This window comes from Chelon labrosus (genome assembly GCF_963514085.1).
Source record: "Chelon labrosus genome assembly, chromosome: 7".
In the NCBI taxonomy this organism is placed as follows: Eukaryota; Metazoa; Chordata; class Actinopteri; order Mugiliformes; family Mugilidae; genus Chelon; species Chelon labrosus.
Window position 1 is genome coordinate 27934127 of NC_140343.1, and position 19990 is coordinate 27954116.

Here is a 19990-nt window from a genome sequence, read left to right on the forward strand (position 1 = left end):
ATCTGGGACAGCTGATTGGCATGTGGTCTGTGATTAATGTGGTTTCTACATAATGTCAGACTGTATGAAACATTCAGCCATCAGTTTACTCTCCAAGGCAATTCACAGACATTAACTGCATGAGCTTATTTATGTGCAAAAATGTTTTTAATGATGGCAATTTTGTGAATTGACATGTTCACTGATCACAAACAATTTTATCTTTGACACAAATCATCAGACAGACATTTATTTTTATTTCAGTGGAACAATAAACAGATATTCCCTTGGGGGTCTGTGTGGTATACCACAGTATATATTACTGTGCTATATAACTTGATCTCCTGTCAGTCAGAAGAGTCATCGCATACACTACAGCACTGTACATGACCATCATTTTAACTTTATGTTTTCAATTCCACTTCAATTTAGCTTCAAATCCTTCTGCCAAGATCAGAATTTCCACTTCTCTTTCTCCATATTTTTGAAAAACACATTTACTTGAGTACTTTGTGACACTGAAATTTAATACTCAGCTACCTTTACAACATCCCATTAATCCAATGAGATGTTGTCAATGTGGAGTATATTCATAAGATCATAAGATTCCCCATTTTCTTTACTTCCCTCCCGTAAATTCTGCCCTTCGTTCTTCCCTCCATTGCTTCCGTCACCTGCTTTGAACTGGAGATTTATGTGGCAGGAAAACAAATTCTCAAATTCTTTGAGCACTTTTCATACATTTAGACATTATACCATTAATATTTGCTCATGCTGACCTCTGCATCATCTCCATCCACCACTGGATCATTTTCTACATGCTACATTCCCATATCATCCTGCCCTGCCCAGATCTGATAGGAGAGTAACAGGCCCAGGTGCTGCTAGAAGCAGTAATATGTAAGAGTTTTCCTCAGGCGGGTCATATACCACGCAGATTACCTTTGACCTATGACCAGTACACTGAAACACACACATACATGGACACAGACACCTGACCCTGAGCCCTGGCAACTGTGAACTTCTGGTCAGTGTCTTTATGGAAACAGACTGTCTGTAGTCATTTTCCATGCCTGCCCGGCAGTGCCCTTCCTTGTAGGCCAGCGGAGACCGGCTGCTCTAAACTGCCTTAACCTTTGACCGTGTGGATTCCTGCTCAAAGCAGACCCTCAGGCTACAGGCATATAACTTGTTTATTTTGCAGTTTCTAATTTGGTCTAAAGCTTTCTGAAAAAGACTAGTTCAAAAGCACAGCTCCAACTAAGGTTTTTTTTTGTCATAACAGAGTCATCTGGATCTGATGAATTCTGTTTTAAAAACAGCAGACATTAGTGAGGTTAGGTTTCCTTATTTGTCGAATTCAGCAACATTGGACTGTTGTGGTTTTGAGTATGAAATTGCAAGACTGGCGTGTCGTGATATAGTACATGTAAATGCAGTTTTATATCTTTATGGCTCTCATGGTTATTTGGCCTTTTTGTCTGCCTATGAACTATATGAAAGTGCCTTCCCCTTCAACTTTGACCTCTGATTACAGTATCATTCGTTCCATGTATTCCGCTTGGATGAAGTGGCAACCATGTTCCTTTTATTACTATCAATGGCACTTAACGTCAAGCGATCCACGGGTCGGGAGGCAACTTCAAAGGCAGTAACATGGCCACAGACGAGTTAATCTCCATTAGATTGAGCCCCCTGAACAGTATGACATTTCATATACGGAGGAAAAGCCTTGGAGCTTAAAATCCATTTCTATGGCTGTTTCTCATTGTGTTCTACTTCAGCTTTCCCTCTAAAGCCTGTGATAAGAGACCAGGCATTGACCTGAGAAAGAAAAAGAGGAAGAATAACAAACCTAAGTTTCTGACCCCAGGGTCAGACCCTTATAATCCTTCATATATTGACATCCCCCAGGTCTGTAACAGTGGAGAATCTTCAACGCTCTGTGGAGAAATAGATCAGGGAGGAATTTTGGTTGACTGCTCATTAAGTGTTGGAATGCTTATGTCTGGCTTTATCCATTTCTAAAGTTTTTTTGAAGACCCTGTTTGGTTTGTGTGTTTACCCCAGAAATTCAACCCCCACCAAGGGCCTTGCTTCTCCTTGCTCATGTCGCTCTGCTTCGTTTCCATATCTTGGTTTTCCGCTCCCACTCCTCCTCCTGCTTCCTCCTCTTCTCAACATAAACTTGTTTTGCTTTCTCTCCCACTGATCTCCTGTTCCTTTCCCACCACTCAGCCTTCCCCCCTCTGAGTCGACATTCCTCTCACTCTTTTCACACTTTCTCTTTAAAATTAAATGTCCCGTTTTCAGTGTCTGCAAATGTCCCCAAAGTAAATCACGTAATAATTCACGTCTTCCATTTTCGCTCCTTTCTTTTCTTTTTCTTTTCTGTATTTGTCTAAGCACAAATTCCTCCTACATAAATATCTTGTCTTGTCTGTCTTCCCACCTGTTTGTCTGTCTCTCTGCCCCCCACCCGTGCCATCTGGTAATGTGGTTGGAGGTGTGCTCTGCTCTCCATCCATCAGAGACTCAAACCCCAGCTGTCATCTCCCTGGTGACAGCCCGGGGTTACTACGGATGCTGTCTTGCGAGGAGGGGAGGAAGGTCATCTGTTTCACACTAGCAACTTAAGACTTTCAACAGTGTGAACACTCCAATTCCAACATTAAACGTGGACCTTCAGTCTCTTGGTTTTGACTGCATATCCAAACTAAAGCTAACATCGTATTTAACTTACGACTACAAATGGTGTCATCTTGACTTTCACCACTTTAGCTGTATCTTTTGGTTTCAATAAATTAGATAATCAGTCTGAAGAAAATATGTTAAAATTCACTTGAAATGGCTAGACGAGTGCTCTTAGAGTCTGCATATTTGCTTTTCAAAACTAGGGTAGCCACCACCGAAGGGGAAAAAATGTGCAAACCCCAAGTGTGTTGTAAGTTTTCCTGCAACTTGGCAAAGGACACAGCCTGAAATCACTTTAGCTGTATTTTAATGTTGTTGAAAACACCTGAGATTGCAGCATTTCCCATACATAGCCCCAGCTTGGGTGGGCCGCCCAGGTTAACTTTACTAAGCATTACATTAAAATGTCATATTTCAGTATTTTCACTCTAGATTTTGGCCTCACACCTGTCTTAGGTTTTGTGTGCTGCAGTAATTGATTGGAGTCCAGCTTCTCTACACACAGTGGTCTAGGCTGCCCAGCATGCAGCTACCCATGTACTGCACTCGAGGTGTTTAGCAACAGAATTTAATATACCTGTATGACTCTCGACTTTAAAACTGTACAAGACTCTGAATACAAATTGTTCACATGCTGTGCCACTTCACGGTCATAAGTAAATTCTGAACATGTTGCACACTTGGGATGGACATATTTTTATTTGACTGGCTGCAAATTTATACATACTTTTAATTTCTTTGCTTTGCAGCTGTTTATTTTCAGGCTGTGAAGGAAACCCTGTTTATTCTTCAGGAGATGCATCACCGTACATTATCAGAAAAGAGTTTCAAAATCTTCCATAGCTCTGAAGATAGCTTGTCAAAGTTTTTTTAAAAAATAACTTGAGCATTTAACTACATGACAGAAACCCAGTGTTATACATGGAATTTAAAACACAGCCTGACATTAAATAGGCAAGGTCTGATGAAATATGCTCATGGCAAATATAGGATTCAGCTGTTCTGGGGATCTGGGGACTAAAAGTTAGAATATCTCGGCCTTTGCTTTGGTAGATTCTTTTTTTAATGAGTCTAATTTTACTAGTCCTTGGTCAGCTTCAGAAATCACTGGGTAATCTAGTGTTACTAAAAACTGCTTCTAACCAGAAGAGACGTAATGAATTATGTTGTGGGGGCAGAAATAGTCTATACTAAAGAGATGTGATCCTAAATGACTTTAACATGAGCATCTGGATCAAGCTTTATCCCAATTTACTATGCTGCGGTCCCTTAATTCTTAGTCATGCCATCAGCAAATGCAAACAACTAACCACCAACACAGATGACCACAAAAAACAGTCATTATATGCTCTGGAAGGTCACTAAGGATGTCATTATTTAGCCACAAAGTTGGAATCATTTCAGTTTTTTTAAAGAACTTTAAACTGCATGGGATATCTCATGCTCACTTCCTAAGAGCAAATGCTTTTGGATTGATGCAGTTTATAAAAAACAAGAAACATAGTTATAGGTATTTGTGTAATTGTTATCCATGGATGACGAAATTGTTTTCCATCATATTACATTGTAAACCTGCTCTGTATTTCTGTGTGTGTTTGTGCGTGTGAGAGCAGAGTCAGTCATCTCTAGATGTGGTTTTGCCATTTCCTTAGAGGAAAACATTGTGGCTAACCTGTCAGGTCAGTCGAGCCCTCCACAAGCTGTGATGACTCTTACATCTGTCAGGCAGGTCAAAGTTTTCTGCCGTCTGTCCTCTAGTAAGAAGTAGAGCTGACTGAGGCCGACAACGTGGAGCAGGGCTGGAAATTTGCCAGAAGATAGGACAGGCAGGCATGAAATTTGAGGGAAATGAGGACTTTACACATCCTGTTCTTCCAAGTTTGCATTGAAAGAAGAAGCTTTAGGCCCCTCGCAATTTCCCTCCTTCCTCCCTTGTCTGAAAACACCTCCATCCGTCATCTGAGGAGGCTTTGTATCAAAGTTTGTTTTGTTTATTCTGAAAGCAGAGACCATGCAGGCCTTGCACAGCTCAGAAAATAATTCAGAACTGTGTGTAAACATGTTTGGGAGATCTGGGTGAGTAGTGAGTTTGTTTGTTCTTTCTTTTTGTCAGACCCAATGTGTGTGGCTCTCGCTTCCATTCGTACTGCTGTCCAGGCTGGAAGACTCTGCCGGGGGGGAACCAGTGTATTGTTCGTGAGTTCCTCCATCCTTAAATCCTCTGCAATAACACAAAGCTCCACGAGAAGATAACAAATATGATAAATAAATGTGATAAAGTATGGTTGAAGACTAGGAAAAATAAAGGGACCAATTAATTTCACTTCCTGCTTCTTCCTCCTTCTCTTCCCAGCTATTTGCAGGAACTCATGCGGCGATGGCTTCTGTTCAAGACCCAACATGTGTACCTGTTCGAATGGCCAGCTCTCTCCCAGTTGTGGAGCAGGAGGAAGTCAGTAATGCCACTCATCTCACACACATCAAGCTCCTTCATACAATAACAGCAGATGAAATTAAGTTAAATCAAGGGAATAGCTACTTAGCAGGATTTGATCTATTACAGGGGCAATCACACAAGGACTCTCACAATGACTGTACTAACTGTAAAGCTGAAACAATTATTTGATTAAATCTAAGTAACTGATTTACAGCTTCAAATTTAATAATACATTGATCATCAAGAATTTCTTTAAGCAAACTGCAGCTCCTAACAGTATTTAATGTGTTTTCTATGTCTTTTGTCGCTGTAAAATTATATTTTCGAGATTAAAACAAAGATATTTTAGGATGTTAATGATGTTTGGGAAATACACTGGTTCACTCTCCTACTGAGAGGGTGATATGGCTGTCCATTTAATAGAAGACTACAGCCTGCAGATTGGTTTAAACGCTCACTATGACATGCCTGGCTCTGTCAGTAGGTGACAAATGTGACTACCAGAACCTCTAATTAGTTGGAAACTGTAAATACCTGGACTCTCGACTGCTCCTAGAAATAAGGGCAAACCAGTTACTTCTAAAGGTTATTCCAATCTCTTCCAACACATCATCTAACTCTTTCAAAATCCAACGCAAAAAAATACAGATTCAAAATACAAAATGCTCATTTTTCCTTTCTGAATGTGTATACAACAGAAACAGCAGGTTTGCGTTTGGCCCATTGATGAGCTTATCTGATTCCTTCTGTTCTCTGGTCGAATAATCTAATATATCACCGTTGTAGCAAATTCTCTTTATTCCACTGAATGGCTTCGAGCTTTTCTTCCTTTTACAGTGTGATTCTGCTGTAGTCAGTTACACTGTGCAGTACCCCTTCAATTGTCAAATGTATTGGTCCCACCTTTCACTTGTGGGATCCAGAATATTATCCAGTTTAATAGCAATGTATAGAGTCCGAGGCCTATGCCAAAGCCTGCAGGTCACAGGGTTTGTCAGGATTAAAGGAGAGAGTCTGGCAGCCCCAGATCAGTCTACTGGGCTTAGTTACAGACCATGCAGGATGTGTGTGTTTGGAGTAGAGCAAAGTGTTTTACTGCACATGCAGAGTGTGTCAAATCACGTTTTGCGAGATTACTGCAGGGTGTGCAGGGTCCAAGTATGAAGTTAATATGCAAAAGGACATGCTGTTAAACACCACTCTGAGAGCATGTACATTATTCTTCGGCGTGTGTTTTAAGTAGTGTTCAATGTGTTCAGCTTCACTGCTTTAGTAGGACAAAGTCAGCTCGTCAGTCACGCCTGGCCCCTGCCAGACCCTTTACACATGCTCACATTCCATTAAGTTCACTAACACACACAGTTTTACTTGCAATGAACTATACACACAGCGAGACACATACAAGGGCACACACACTTGAATTCAAACAGACAGATGTAGCTAACATATATACAGCGAGCATCATTTGGCTGGGACCCAGAGGTGTAAAACGGGATCTGTTCCAGGCGTAAGTAAGGGCCCATTCCTTAGCAGAAGGCACAGAGGGTGGGTAGAAGAAAAATTGCCTCTGACTTGTATGGCAGGATGTGCACAGATGTCCTACGGTGCATGGTTTTTGGTAAGAGCTATGGACTCATGATCCTTAGGGGCAGGAATGGCCTTAGAAAGTAAAGTGATAAATTAGAGTGAGAGCTTTGCAGAGCTGGACTGAACTGACAGTCAAATGAATTCCCTCTCAGCTTTCCTAAACTGGGATTAATACAGGTTTGCAGATAGCGAAGAAGAAGGAAAAGAAGCTACTGAGATGTTGCGTGTTAAGTTTATTCAAAGACAACTTTATTGTGCTATTATTAGTAGCTGGGGAAGTTGTTAAAATGGATCGCTTAGAGTGTATTATTGCACAAGACATTCCTCTGGCCTCTCTGACAGTTTTAGTGTCAGAGGTCAAACAGCTTTACGACCTGAGATAAAGTGAAGTCCCATCAGTAAAGAAACTGCTATTGGATGATCCTGCGAGACCTTGGAGGCCTCATTATTTGGTCATTACTCTTTTATCTATTATAAGAAGTGTTTCTCTTCTCTTACAGAGTTCTTCTCTCTTATAGAGAGATCTGAAATTGCATTTGTTCTGTGAATATTTGGTTATAAAGCTTAGTTTTGGATTGAATTCCCTCGTAGCCAAATGTGTGTTTAACAAATGACTAAGTTGAAAACTGTTTTTACAACATTATCGGTCCCAGAGGCTTTAGGTCATGCCAAGAGAAGACAGACACTCTCGTTGTAGAGCTTGTCTCCCCAAATGTGCTAAATCTTAAATTCAGCTTTTGGCGAGAGTCCACAATTTAACAGGATAATTCAGTGCAGTTGGAAACAAATTGCAGCTCTATGGAGATCCATTTTGAAACGCCAATTTCCTTCGCCTTAATTATACAGACTGATTCTAGCACCCTGGTTTGCTTGGTTATAGATAGCATCTTTATGTCTCACGTCTTGCCTAAGGAATGCAGAGGTTTAAATAAATCAGCAACACATTGGTGACTTACTTTATGTAATCCACATGTCTGTGATGATTGGTGTGTCCATGCTGATGATTGGCTATGTCTTTTTTTTTTTTTTTTTTTTTTTTTAATGACTCTTCCTGGAATTTGAACAATATAAGGCTTTTGTTTTTTGGAAGGTCTGGCAGAAATATGTGCATTTCCAGAAAAAGAAAAGTCTTTCTAGAGCCAAGCTGGCTCTATAACTGTATGAGTCACATTTACTAATAACCTGGCGATGTCTTGTCACTTCCCAGACAACGAGGGTTCACGCTGCAAAGTCAGCCTTGTAATAAACCCACTGAGTGTTTAAGGCAGAGCAGATGTGCTGACGATCGTATAGAGTTGTCTTTATAACCTTGTCTTCCCATAACCATAATTATGAAATCATTAGCAGGGATGTTCTCGCCCTAACGCTGAGAAACAGCTGTCTCCAGACTGACAGCCTTCCATTGGCAATTGACTAGTAGCAGTAGGCAGCAGTGGGGAGCCCTGGGAAAGCAGAGAGTGGCTTTTTAATTAGAAACCATGCTGCTTCAGCAGAGTCCATCTTGACCGTAAAGCAATGCTCTGCCCTGTTAGTTATGAGGTTTGAGCAAACAAGTTAAGCAAATAAGCTGCTCTAATTTACCCTGAGAATTGATGATGTGTGTGAGGTATAGAGTTAACTGAAAACAAGGCGGACTTTCCTAGAATGGACATCTTTGCACTTGGACCTCAGCCTGTTTTGACAGACTCCTACTTAGCTTTGAGTTTCACCACATCTCCTATCCGTACTGAAACTGTGGCGGACTTGTCACCAATCCCTGGGGTGAATCAGGAGAAAATACTGCTATAAAGCTCCTCAGTTTTCCATCAGGCACACGTGCGCTGACACACACACACACAGACGTTCACACACAAGTCGGGACTTCCTGTGTTTCGCAGCCTCTCGTAAAAAACACCCAGATGTGAGCGGCTCACCGGCGACACAACCAGAATACAGAGGTGCATTGTGCTGCCGCAACGCTAACTCCTTTTGCTCAATGTCTGGATGATACACACACACGCACACACATGCACATCCCCCCACCCTGTTGCTCTACATATGCAGCTTTCAAGGCACGGGTCACTGGGACAGACCATCTCTCCACCTGCAGGAGATAGGGTGCCATGAAGAGGGGGCCTAGAGGGGAAGTTATCCAGTGAGATCATCTCCTTCTGTGTCCAAATGTGCCTGTTTCCTTTGTCTCCCCAATCTCCCAACTTGTTCCAATTACAGAGAAAACACATGACATGGAAAATGTTACTCTTATCTCCATCTCTTCTTCTTTCCAGTCACCTGTTTCATTGGTAGACAGACTGATACATGCATCTTACCTCTAGCAAGTATTTCTAAGTGTGCTTCCGTGACCTATATAAACTATGTTTTTGTGCAGAGGGTTTACCTAGCACTCAGCTTAGTCTTGGTTGCAGCACGCTGGATCGGTTTTATTTCCATTTTCTTCCATGGTCAGGGAAAACTGTAATCACTCATTTCAATCATTATTCACATCATAGCTCCTACTCTTGGTCTTAAGTGAAGAAAGAGAGTCAGCACAGTATAACCACATTTCTTGAATGAAGGCTGAAACCTCAGAGGAAAACCTACCCATTTCCGTGAGAGTGAAGAAGAAGAAGGGAGAAAAAGAGAGAGACAGCACACTGATACACTAACCTAGAGTCTTTGCTTTAATTTATCACCATATGTTGCCACAAGGCACAATCCAGACAAAAGTGTTTTCTGCCAATTCTGTACATGGAGGCTGCCAAGAACTGCTTGTGAGAAAGTTAACTGGAATGCCTGCTAGATGTCCAGATGCATTAAATCTATGGAACAAATGAAGGCCTTGTTGGCCATTTTAGTGAATTTAGCCTCTGCTTTGCATTCACTAGAACTACACAACTACGCAAGATCCATGCTATTGTGCACTGACTCATGCAGCTAAAGTCTGTCCTGTCTGAGCTTCCAGTAAGGCAGGCGTGGGGTGATCATGATGAAAAGCTACCTAAGAGTAGATTCATTCATCCTGACTCACACAACTCGTATTTAGTGTGTTTTGGTAGAGTCAAAATAAGTGGGTGGATTATAGTGGCTGAAATACCTCCTGTTGGCAAGTGTGCAAACTCAGAAAGTCTCATTAGGCAAACTCAGCTACGAGGAAGCTCAGTCATTTCCCCTCTGTTCCAGAGCTCTACATGCCAGAAATGTTGAAGAGAGAAAGAGACACAAGCAGGCAGACAGAGAGAGAGAGGGAGGCAGATAGAGAGAGGAAAGGAAATGAATGCTGAACTTGTGGTTAAAATATAGACAGAAAAGCATGAAAGGCATTGAGATTATAGGGAAAAGCAGAGGAAGGAAGAAGATATAAGCTAAAGAGTCCTTTGGAGACTAAAGGACAATAAAATTCCCATTTGAACTGCAATGAAAGACAAAAGGAGGATGCAAGGAAACCTCACTAAGGCTGAGTAGCCTTCCAGTCTGGAAGGTTTTATTTCACATTCAAGTAGTTATACCACTGCAGCACACGTCTGTTTATTAGTTACCTTTACTTCTCTTGTCTTGCTCTTCTGTTGACTCTATAATGTTTAGATTGTTTTACCCATTGTACCCCACTTGTCTACCCCTGGCTCTCACTTAGCACCCTCACCCACTTTTCCTCTCCTTTCAGCAAATTCTGACTGACCGATTCCCTAACCGAGTCTGCTTGATTAGCTTTGGTTTTGTGAGCTGGGGCGTTTTGAGACTCGTCCGTCGATTTAAAGCCTCCGAAACATCCAAATTGTGCAAACCTAGTGGAAGTGGAAATAGTCTGTTATGGAATGAAGTGACAATATTCATTCAACACTACTCCTAAAATACAGCGAATGGATAATAATTCACTGAAGAAATCTTTCCTTTCCCTTACAGTTCAGTCTTGTAATGTCAGGTGTATGAATGGAGGCAGCTGCGCAGAAGACTCCTGCTCCTGCCCGAAGGGATACACAGGCAACCACTGTGGACAGCGTGAGTACAGCCTGATGCGGAGTCAGCACTCCTGGCCGTAAATGTGTGTAGGGTGGATGCACTATGCATATATGCATATACTTTACGTTCCACCTGTTAGGATGTAGCCTCTGTAGTTAAAGTGACTAAATGTCTTCAAGAACAGTCTCCTAGACATTCTGCTTTCATAACTTTGTCTTTATATTCGGACCTCTGGAGTATACAGCAGAAAAACCCTATGTTGGGGAAAGCTTAAGGCACCAACATTTTGTAAACCAATTACCCTTGTATACATTACATATACATACAATGATATGGTTATGTTGTCATTGAAGTATCTTAAAGAATGACATAATGAATGACCTAAAAGACTAATACGTGTTTGTCATACAAATATACAATACAGAATGTGTTTATGCCATTTCAGACTTTGTGTGTTTGACAAAATGAACAAAGTGAATCATTTTTTTTTCTCTGTTTCCATTAGCTGTTTGTGAGAACGGCTGCCAGAACGGTGGGCGCTGCATCGGCCCCAACAGATGTGCCTGTGTCTATGGTTTCACTGGCCCGCAGTGCGAGAGAGGTAAGAGCTCATCCTCATTCTTAGGTTTATAATTGTATTCCATTGAGCTCAGTTTGCATAGAAATTAAAGAGGCCCTCTGATATTAGTCCCTGCTTGGGCCTCTAGTGGGTAAACTATTTTCTCTTTCAACGTGGGCCTTACATTTGTGCTTTTAATTTAATTCCTTTTTTACTCCTAATTTACTCACCAGCTTCATAGCTGATACATGTCGTTCTGCTGGCAAGTTAGTGTAGAGGGGAAGACTAGAGTATGAGTTACAAGTCACTTTATAAATATCATTCATATACCTTTTGAGATTTGACCGGCCACACTTAATATGGTTGAGCACTTAACGTTTAATGTATATTAATATGGCAATATGTGTGCAAACTTTCGGTTTCAATTCCAAATATAATGTGTGTCTCAGATGAAGTGGGAACTTGATACAACCTACTGTTCGTGACTATTTGACTGCTTCAGCTTTTATTATTACTTGAGAGTCAACCTTGCCAGGAGATGGACACCAAACAGTCAGAATGGGTGGCTGTAGTGTGAATCAGCCTTTAATCAATCCCCTCCCACATATGTACTCTAATGTCAATAAAGATACCGAAACCAGGAAGACTTTGATGTCGCCTTGTGTGTGTGGGTGCTGTTACTATCGGTCCAGACACTCTCTTCATTCATTACTTCATTACACTTCGAGAATTTAGAGTTTGCAGGCTCTGTTAAGGCGGATGACCTCATAGACTGAGACAGACAGTGGGTGTCCGTCTCTTGCTCTTTGAACAGTAGCTTGTGGTATGTATGTGGTGGCGAGTGATGGCAGGGTGTTGGAAGTAGGCGGTAAAGCCCCCTGACAGATGAAAGAACGTTTGAATTGATGGCTGTGCTTAATTTCTCCTCACCTAAATTCACCTCGTTAGAAAAGGAGAATAACATTTAAAGCTTCGGATATGGTCTGTCAACAATCTTACCTTACCTTCCACTGACCTTGCCTTCCATGCCTCCCCCCGGGAAGGATCTTAGCCTGTAATTGCACTCAGTTAGTCTCAGTCTTTGTTCATCCATTCCCTGTTACATACACAGATCTTCTATTGTCCTGTTTTTATTTGTTCATCGACAACTTTTCTCCAGTTACATCAATGAATTATCAAGCCTTTATCTCAGTCCCCATCATATATGAAACTCTGGGGTATGTTTGGGAGGACTTAGAAACATCTGGCAATACATACCCCTCCCCACATCATCCCTACAGAAATGGCAAAATGGAGTTTCTCTGTGGACTGCTCGTGGACATTTCCTGATGAGAAGTGTAACAAGGTAGAGAAGCAGACACCGAGTAATGGGGGTGGGGGTGGAGGGGTGACAGACTGGGAGGGCCAGGGTGAAAATGAAAAATGGACTCCCCAGCTGTGTACACAAAGCATGCTTGAGTACTGACACTCTTCAAGTTGGAGAAATAGGGAGACTAAAGAACCTTTAGGTAGCCACATGGGAAATTCTTATAAATCTTTGTATGTCTGTGTGCTTTTGGTGCCAGATATCAAAAGCTAATGGGTTAGGGAATCATTAGTAACAGGCATGAAAATAATGCATGATGGCAATCAGACAACAGCAATTAGAATTTAATCAGCCACAGTATAACTTTTTTTTCATTTGTCTTACTTACTTAATTACTTAATTGCACCTCTTGCAAACAGGTCAAAAAGACATCCAAATATTTATCCCTCAATAGTAGAATTTGTTATCACACTGACCAAACTAAAAAAGTCAGTAAGTCTGACAAATGACCAGTAAATTTTTTGAACATTGCGTTTGGCCTGAAAAGTTTTTCAGTATCCCTGGTGTACCCTTCGGCACTCTCGCTATATTTTGTGGTTTTAGAGTTTGTGTAAGTGAGGTCATGAGTCAGTAGATTTATTGTGTGATTCAGTGCGAAGACTTCTGATGAACTGTCATTATGAAGGCAATGGAAGTCATCCACGGCTGAACTGGGTGTGTTGGATGGAGTCATGGGAAACCTCTGCGTGTGTGGGTTACGTGTGCATGTGCAGTTACTGTATGTGTGAGAGACTTTCTGATTTTGGTTGTGGTTTGCATGAATGCAGTTGAGTTAGTCTCCAAATTAAATCACAGTTATCTCCCATAATCTCTGCAATATGTGCAATATGGCAACCTACACCTATACCTTCTTGTGAGTTTTAGTGATGAGAGAAGTGTGTCTCTGGTCCATCTTTTGGTCAGTCAGTGGCTCAGTCCACCACTTTGGTTCTAACTGAAATACACTGCCTGGCCAAAAAAAAGTCAGCACCTGGATTTAACTAAGCAAATAGGTACAAGCCTCCTGTTGGATAATTACTGCATGGGTGGTTATCTTTTAGTTGGAAACAAGTTATTTAACCCCAACTCATGTAATGAGTAGCTTCTCACTTCTTAAACAACCATGTCAAATGACACATCCCGTGGATGTGGAAAAGCATCCACGGGATGAGGAAAAGCAAACATGTTAGTCTGTTTGAGAAGGGTCAGAAGCATAAAGGTTGGACTCTGGAGCAATGGAAGAAGGTCATGTGGTCTGATGAGTCCAGATTTACCCTGTTCCAGAGTGATGGGGGCATCAGGGTAAGAAGAGAGGCAGATGAAGTGATGCACCCATCATGCATAGTGTTTACTGTACAAGCCTGTGGGGGCAGTGCTATGATCTGGGGTTGCTGCAGTTGCTCAGGTCTAGGTTCAGCAACATTATGTGCCCAAAGAATGAGGTCAGCTGACTACCTGAATATACTGAACGACCAGGTTATTCCATCAATGGATTTTTTCTTCCCTGATGGCACGGGCATATTCCAAGATGACAATACCAGGATTCATGGGGCTTAAATTGGTAAAGAGTGGTTCAGGGAGCATGAGACATCATTTCCACACATGGATTGGCCATCCCAGATCTTAACCCCTTAACTGGTGGGCAGCTGGTAATTTGGAACAGCAGTGTTATTGATTACACCCATGAAATGCATTCTGGGATACCTGGATTTCTGTAGTTCAGTTACCCCCCGATTGTATTCTTGATAAAATGGTGGGGTAAGAACACTTCTGGGCATTTGGACTGTTGGTCAGATGTACTTAGAACTGGAGCACTACTTGGTCAGTGAATGATAACATTCTTAAGTCCACAAGAACACAAGTATAAACAAGAATTCATATTGAGAAACGCTCTTTGTTTACAACAAAATGGCCCTGACTGGTTGTCAGACTATCCACTTGCGTGCAGAGTCAGATGCATTTTTCTCTCTCTATCAGCTAAAATCGTAATGAAATCCAAAGGGCAAACTGTCTGCATCAAACGTCAATATGGACCTTCATGCACTTTTCATACGTCTTTATGTTTTTACACCATTTCACATACATGAACACAGTTGGGAGTGGTGCTGAAATATGTCTGCAGAGCTTTGGCCCATCAGTCCAGTTCTCAGGGCCGCTCAGTCTAGTCTGTCTCTGTGGATCTATAGAGTCTCTTGGCCAGTTTATATCCCGGCCAGTCCAAACAAGCGGCTAGTCACAGAGGAGCTATTCTGCCCCCCAGTAAGCGATGATGTCAAGGGCATTTTGAGGTGCTGGAATTGTAGGAAGTTGCGCTATTTGTGCTCTATTGACTCTGGATAAGAAAGGACAGAACATGGCTGGACAGGATGGCTGCACTGTTGGGTGGGTGGGACTCAAGGGCAGGCACAGGTCGCTGTGTGGAAAATACCCACAGTGACAATTTAGGTTGTGTCAGCCAGTGTTGAGCCTTCCTAAATGTGATCTGCACTGCCTTTTAATGACGACTGCATACGTGTGTTTTCCATGTCCAGACATTTCTGCTGCAAGATTAGTAATAATCCCTACTGAGCCACAAAAGAACAAATATTAACTGAGAGCCTTGAGAACTGGCTGAGAGTATTTTAAAATGCTGCAACGCCGCTTTATTCCAAACCTGAAATTGTTTCTTTATGAGCTCTGCATACTTGAACAGAAAGGTTAAAAGCAAATTTATCTCTCAGAGATGGACTAGAACTTTGATTAGCGTACTTAGATATGTTGTACCACTTGATGTTTATTCAAGTCCATATTTGAGTGACCTCATGGGATTGTGATGGAGGCTGATATTTGATCTAGCCAGAATGAAAAATGGACCGATTTACTCTGACTTCAGCTAAGAAAGCACTACAAAGACTTCCCTTTTGTCGAGTAAGTAGAATGTCCCATGAGTGGTAGTTGTTGATAGAGACTGGAGCCCACTTGCCGACTGTGTTTTTGCCATGTCTGCGGTGTCTGCATTCAATAGAGCCTGAATTATTGTTCCACTGCTAGACAGTATTGTTACAGGAAGTGTCCCAAAACGGACAAAAATAGCTGTAGAAGTCAAGATCAATTTTACACCACAATGGGTGAGATGTAGGAACAATGAGAGAGGAAGTAAAGCGTTAACAACTAGATAAAATGTCACATTACATTTACATGATAAAAAAATGTTAAATATATTTAAAAACAAATCTTATAGTTTTTCATCTATTCTGTGAGTTTTTTGCTTGTATGTTGTGATCCATATAGTCGCTTTCACATGCAACAGTTAGCCCGAGGCATGAGGTTTTTAAGTGCTTGAATGCTGAGGGCTTATCTCTATTGCTATCCTCCCACGGTGGTTGCCCCTCTATGTATGCATTTGTGTTTGTGCTGTGTTAAACATTTAGTCACACTTGAGTGGCTGCTTTTGGTGTGGAAGAAATGAAAGGAGCAGACTCCTTGAGGAATGATTACAGCCAAAGGAAAGGAGTGATTTCAAGCCTGTTGATAATGGCGCTGATAAGACTAACAGAGACCACTGTGGTTGGTCAGGATGGAGATAAACGCGCCAGTTGCACAATGTACGTGCACACATGCACATACAAACAAACAAACCCACACATTTAAATCATTTATTTATATCCACATCAGCAGAAGGACGCATGGACACAAACAAAACGCTGCAATCAGAAATCCCACCAAAACCGCCAGACATGCACTCAGCAACCAGATGTGAGCACACTTACAGTATACACACAAAAGCACGCATACACATACACCCGCACACACATATGCACACATCATAATTAGAACATTTCGCAACAGGTGAGTAACACCATGACGTTTAGGCTCAGAGTAAATCTTCCAGCTGTATAAAGTCTAGAGAGGATATCCGGTTGAAAACACGTGCATGTTCATACACACACACACACACACACACACACCCGGGGGCTTTTGGATGCATATAAAACTTCTCTTTATTCATTTGACTTGTTGAACCCTTGTCAAAAGAAAATATGTGCAAATGATAATAGCCTAATTTTAATGTAATAAACTCATATTTCAAGTTTCTTATCTTCCCAGACCTTCTCTCCTGGGAGTTTTTAAAATACTTCAGCAGTTATTAATGAGTCTGAAACAAGAGTTTTCTTCTTTTCTTGTGCCATTTCTCCTTCCCTCTCTTCTCCTCCCAGCACTCAGGTCAATGCCCTGTCCCATCACGTGTGATCCCATAGCTGGAAAGGGTTGATGGGAAAATGTTTTCCTAGAAGGCTTTGAGTTCCAGACAGGATTAAATATTGTTACTCTATGTTATCTTCCTTTAATCCAACTTTCATCGGTGCAAAGAGTTATAGGTTCTGATGAGTGATCACATTTTTTTTCTACAATATGAGATTGACTAAAAAAAGCATTATCATGCGTGAAAGGTCAGATCTTGTTAACCCTGTCTGATGTGACTGGCTGGCCAGCAAACTAGGTGAAAGTGCAGTAGCTTTTAGAAAACCCAGGAATTCCTCAATGCTGATTTTATAAAATCTAATCACTATAAATATGCAAGAATTAGAAGACTCCACTATGTCTAACACAGAGTAGACAAGTTGTCATTATGTGAGGAAAGGTATGCAGTGATTGAACACAGAATACAGGGCATGGATGTTCTGACTAAAAGTGTCAAGATGAAAGACAGAGGTCTCTTACAGTGTATTTAGGTGCAAGGCGTCGAGAAGGGATAGCAGAATGTTCTTGATCTACGGAGCAATTTGAACGCTAATTAAACTAAATTGCTTCCGAATGTTGTCAATCGGACTGAGTTGGGATGTTGGATTGCTCTCTTGTCCTAACCTGCCAGTGCTCTTGCTTGCATGTGTTCACTAAACTTACATGTATAACATACAGATGTGTATGCTATTGGGCTTTGACACAACCTCTGGACTAAAAACTACTCTACTCACAAATGTACGTGCACGGCAAACAAAAACACGAACTCATGGGGTCCACATGATTGATTTCTTGGAACAGGAGACCGGAAGACAGATGGGCTTTATTTGCTGTTTTTTTTTTTTTTTTTTAAAGAAAGCTGTGATTTCTGCTCCAATCTTTTGTTTGGCTCAACGCCGTAGCTCAGCAAGATGCTGTGTTTTCCTTCAGGCATGTGTATGTACACAGACAAGTATGAGCATTCTTGTGTAAGTGTGTGTGTGTGTGTGTGCGTCAGAGGCAGACAAGACTGGGGCAGTGTTTGAGAAAGAATGTGTAAGCATATATATTTAATTTAGCACACATGCATACACTGCTGAACTTGGCTGCTGTGTGTGACTGTCTAGTGTTGCTTGATGGTCTGAGCGTGGGAGAGTCCGTTTACTCTCGTTTTTTAAAGTCATTTTGTTTTCCTTCTCATAGTTTTCTTCTTCCTTCTTCATTTTCAACAGTTCAGTTTTAATGATAAGTCTAGGAATATGTTGTTGATGTAACCAGTGTTACATCCAAAAAACTTTGAAAAAGCCATCAGTGGATAAGTTGTACTTTACTAAGTGACATATGTTCAGTTCCACATTGCCACTTGTTCCACAAATACCAGTGCCCAGATGCTTTTTTAAACAAAAAATCTGTCGTATTTTTTTTTTTTTTTGTGTGATTTTGAGATATGACTTTAGAGGGTCAGCCATGGTAAGGTAGTTGTATTGTTGTTTGGTTTGGGAGATGGCTGTTAGAATTGCTGAACTGTTCTCGTCATTTTGTTGGAATTGTTGATAATGGAAGCATTTATTGATATGTAACTATTTAATGTGTATGCGGGTAATGTGTTGCTCTAGATCTCAGAACATGAATAAATGCATGTGTTGTATAGATCCGCACTCCGCTGTGCCAACCAGGTCACTTGAAGGTGGATGGTCAAAGAGCGACTGATAGACAGGCACAGAGTGAAGAAGAGAGACAGACAGGAAGACCTAAAGTGGGCAAAGAGAAATGACGACAGATGAATGAGAATGGGAGCTGGACTGAGTCCCAACCTACATTCTCAGTTTGACCTACTTTCTTCTCTCTTTCTCAGTTTTTTTTCTTTCTGCCTCTCCTGCTCTTTGCACCCATCTTCTGTTTTCCCCTTTGATATCACACAAGGAACTAATAAGCACAGTAATTCTACCACCAGACACCACCACTGATTCCTATCTTTCCATCGCATTCTCTCCTTCAGAGCTGAGCAGGCTGCTCTGTTTCACCACATCTCACTGTCACAGCCTTGGCTAGTCAACCATGCAGCTTGCCTTTCATCTGCTCTGTGACAATCTAACAATCTACTTTTTTAATGAAGGCTATATTAAGTTTGGCACAACTCCAGAGGACTTAATAAGGGTCGCTCCCACAAGGGAAGCCATCATTAGGCTGTATCTGACTGGAAGGACGAACATCGTATTGCTGAAATGGTTTCAGCATGAGGTCATTGTGTCTGATTGGTGAAGTGCATTTAACGAGATTATGCCAGTTTTTCTGGCAAACAGCAGTTTAGCAAAAGGCAAAGGTGACTGCTGGAGCTTGGGACAGTTTGTTCTCGTAATATATTTGCACCCATTTGAATGAATGTGTCACTTTTCAACACAAGATGTGATTTGCAGCGAGTGTTGTGTTTAAAAGTTTGTGGTGGGCGAGCGTGTTTAGGCAAAGTCACGGCAAAGTCACACAAAAGTGCATTGTCCCAAAGATGACATGCAGATGCGTTACAGCAACCCATTCAGTACTAGACTGTTTTTTGTTTTTTTTGTAGCATCACTGGATGATTGTTGTTGATGACCATGCTGTCATTAGCTGGTTGGACTGTCATTTTGATGGAAACAGAAGCCACCACTGTTAAGCCCATCGTCAAGTCCTCGTTATTACTGGAATGTGCTTCAGCATGTCAGTCCAATAGGTTACCATATTATCCCAGAGACCAAATACATAGCAGCCATGCCAGCCTTATTGCCAAGTTCCTGCTTAAAGAGACAGCGTGGATGAGTTTTGCCGTTAAATCTGAGCAGGTTTAATAAGATGGTCTCTGAAATCACATGCCTAATATGATATGTTTTGCTGCTACCAACTCTTATATTAAGTACCTTTGAAGCCTGCTGCTTGTAAGTGCTCTTCTTTGTAATCTGGTTGTTGATTCACAGACCAAACACTTGAAGCAGCAATGATTTGTTCAAGGTCCAGTGAGTCATAACAAAGGATCTTCTAATGTGGTGCCATTTGCCACATCCATTCTGCTATCTGCTTCAGTAAAACTAAGAATGAAAGAAACACAAGGTCACTGACTCAAATACTGCAGGGAATATGAGTTCTCGAGAATTTCCTCATTTATGTTCTCGATCTGGTTTCATTTAATGTCGCACCAGATGTGTTTCAGGAAATGAATCACCACTTTATAATTCAATCAATTTAATGTTAAATCAGCTACCAACTAACAAAGCATACG

At 41.3% G+C, this 19990-nt stretch overlaps 1 protein-coding gene across 4 annotated transcripts in view; it reads left to right on the plus strand.

Moving 5' to 3' along the window:
- fbn2b (fibrillin 2b) overlaps positions 1-19990 on the plus strand; it is a 60462-nt gene that overhangs the window by 7242 nt on the left and 33230 nt on the right. For all 4 annotated transcript variants that reach the window (XM_084549151.1, XM_084549153.1, XM_084549152.1 and 1 more), the window contains exons 3-6: positions 4787-4869; positions 5027-5125; positions 10577-10672; positions 11139-11234. In XM_084549151.1, the coding sequence (XP_084405277.1) occupies positions 4787-4869; positions 5027-5125; positions 10577-10672; positions 11139-11234 (374 nt within the window). The remainder of the gene's footprint in view (positions 1-4786; positions 4870-5026; positions 5126-10576; positions 10673-11138; positions 11235-19990) is intronic.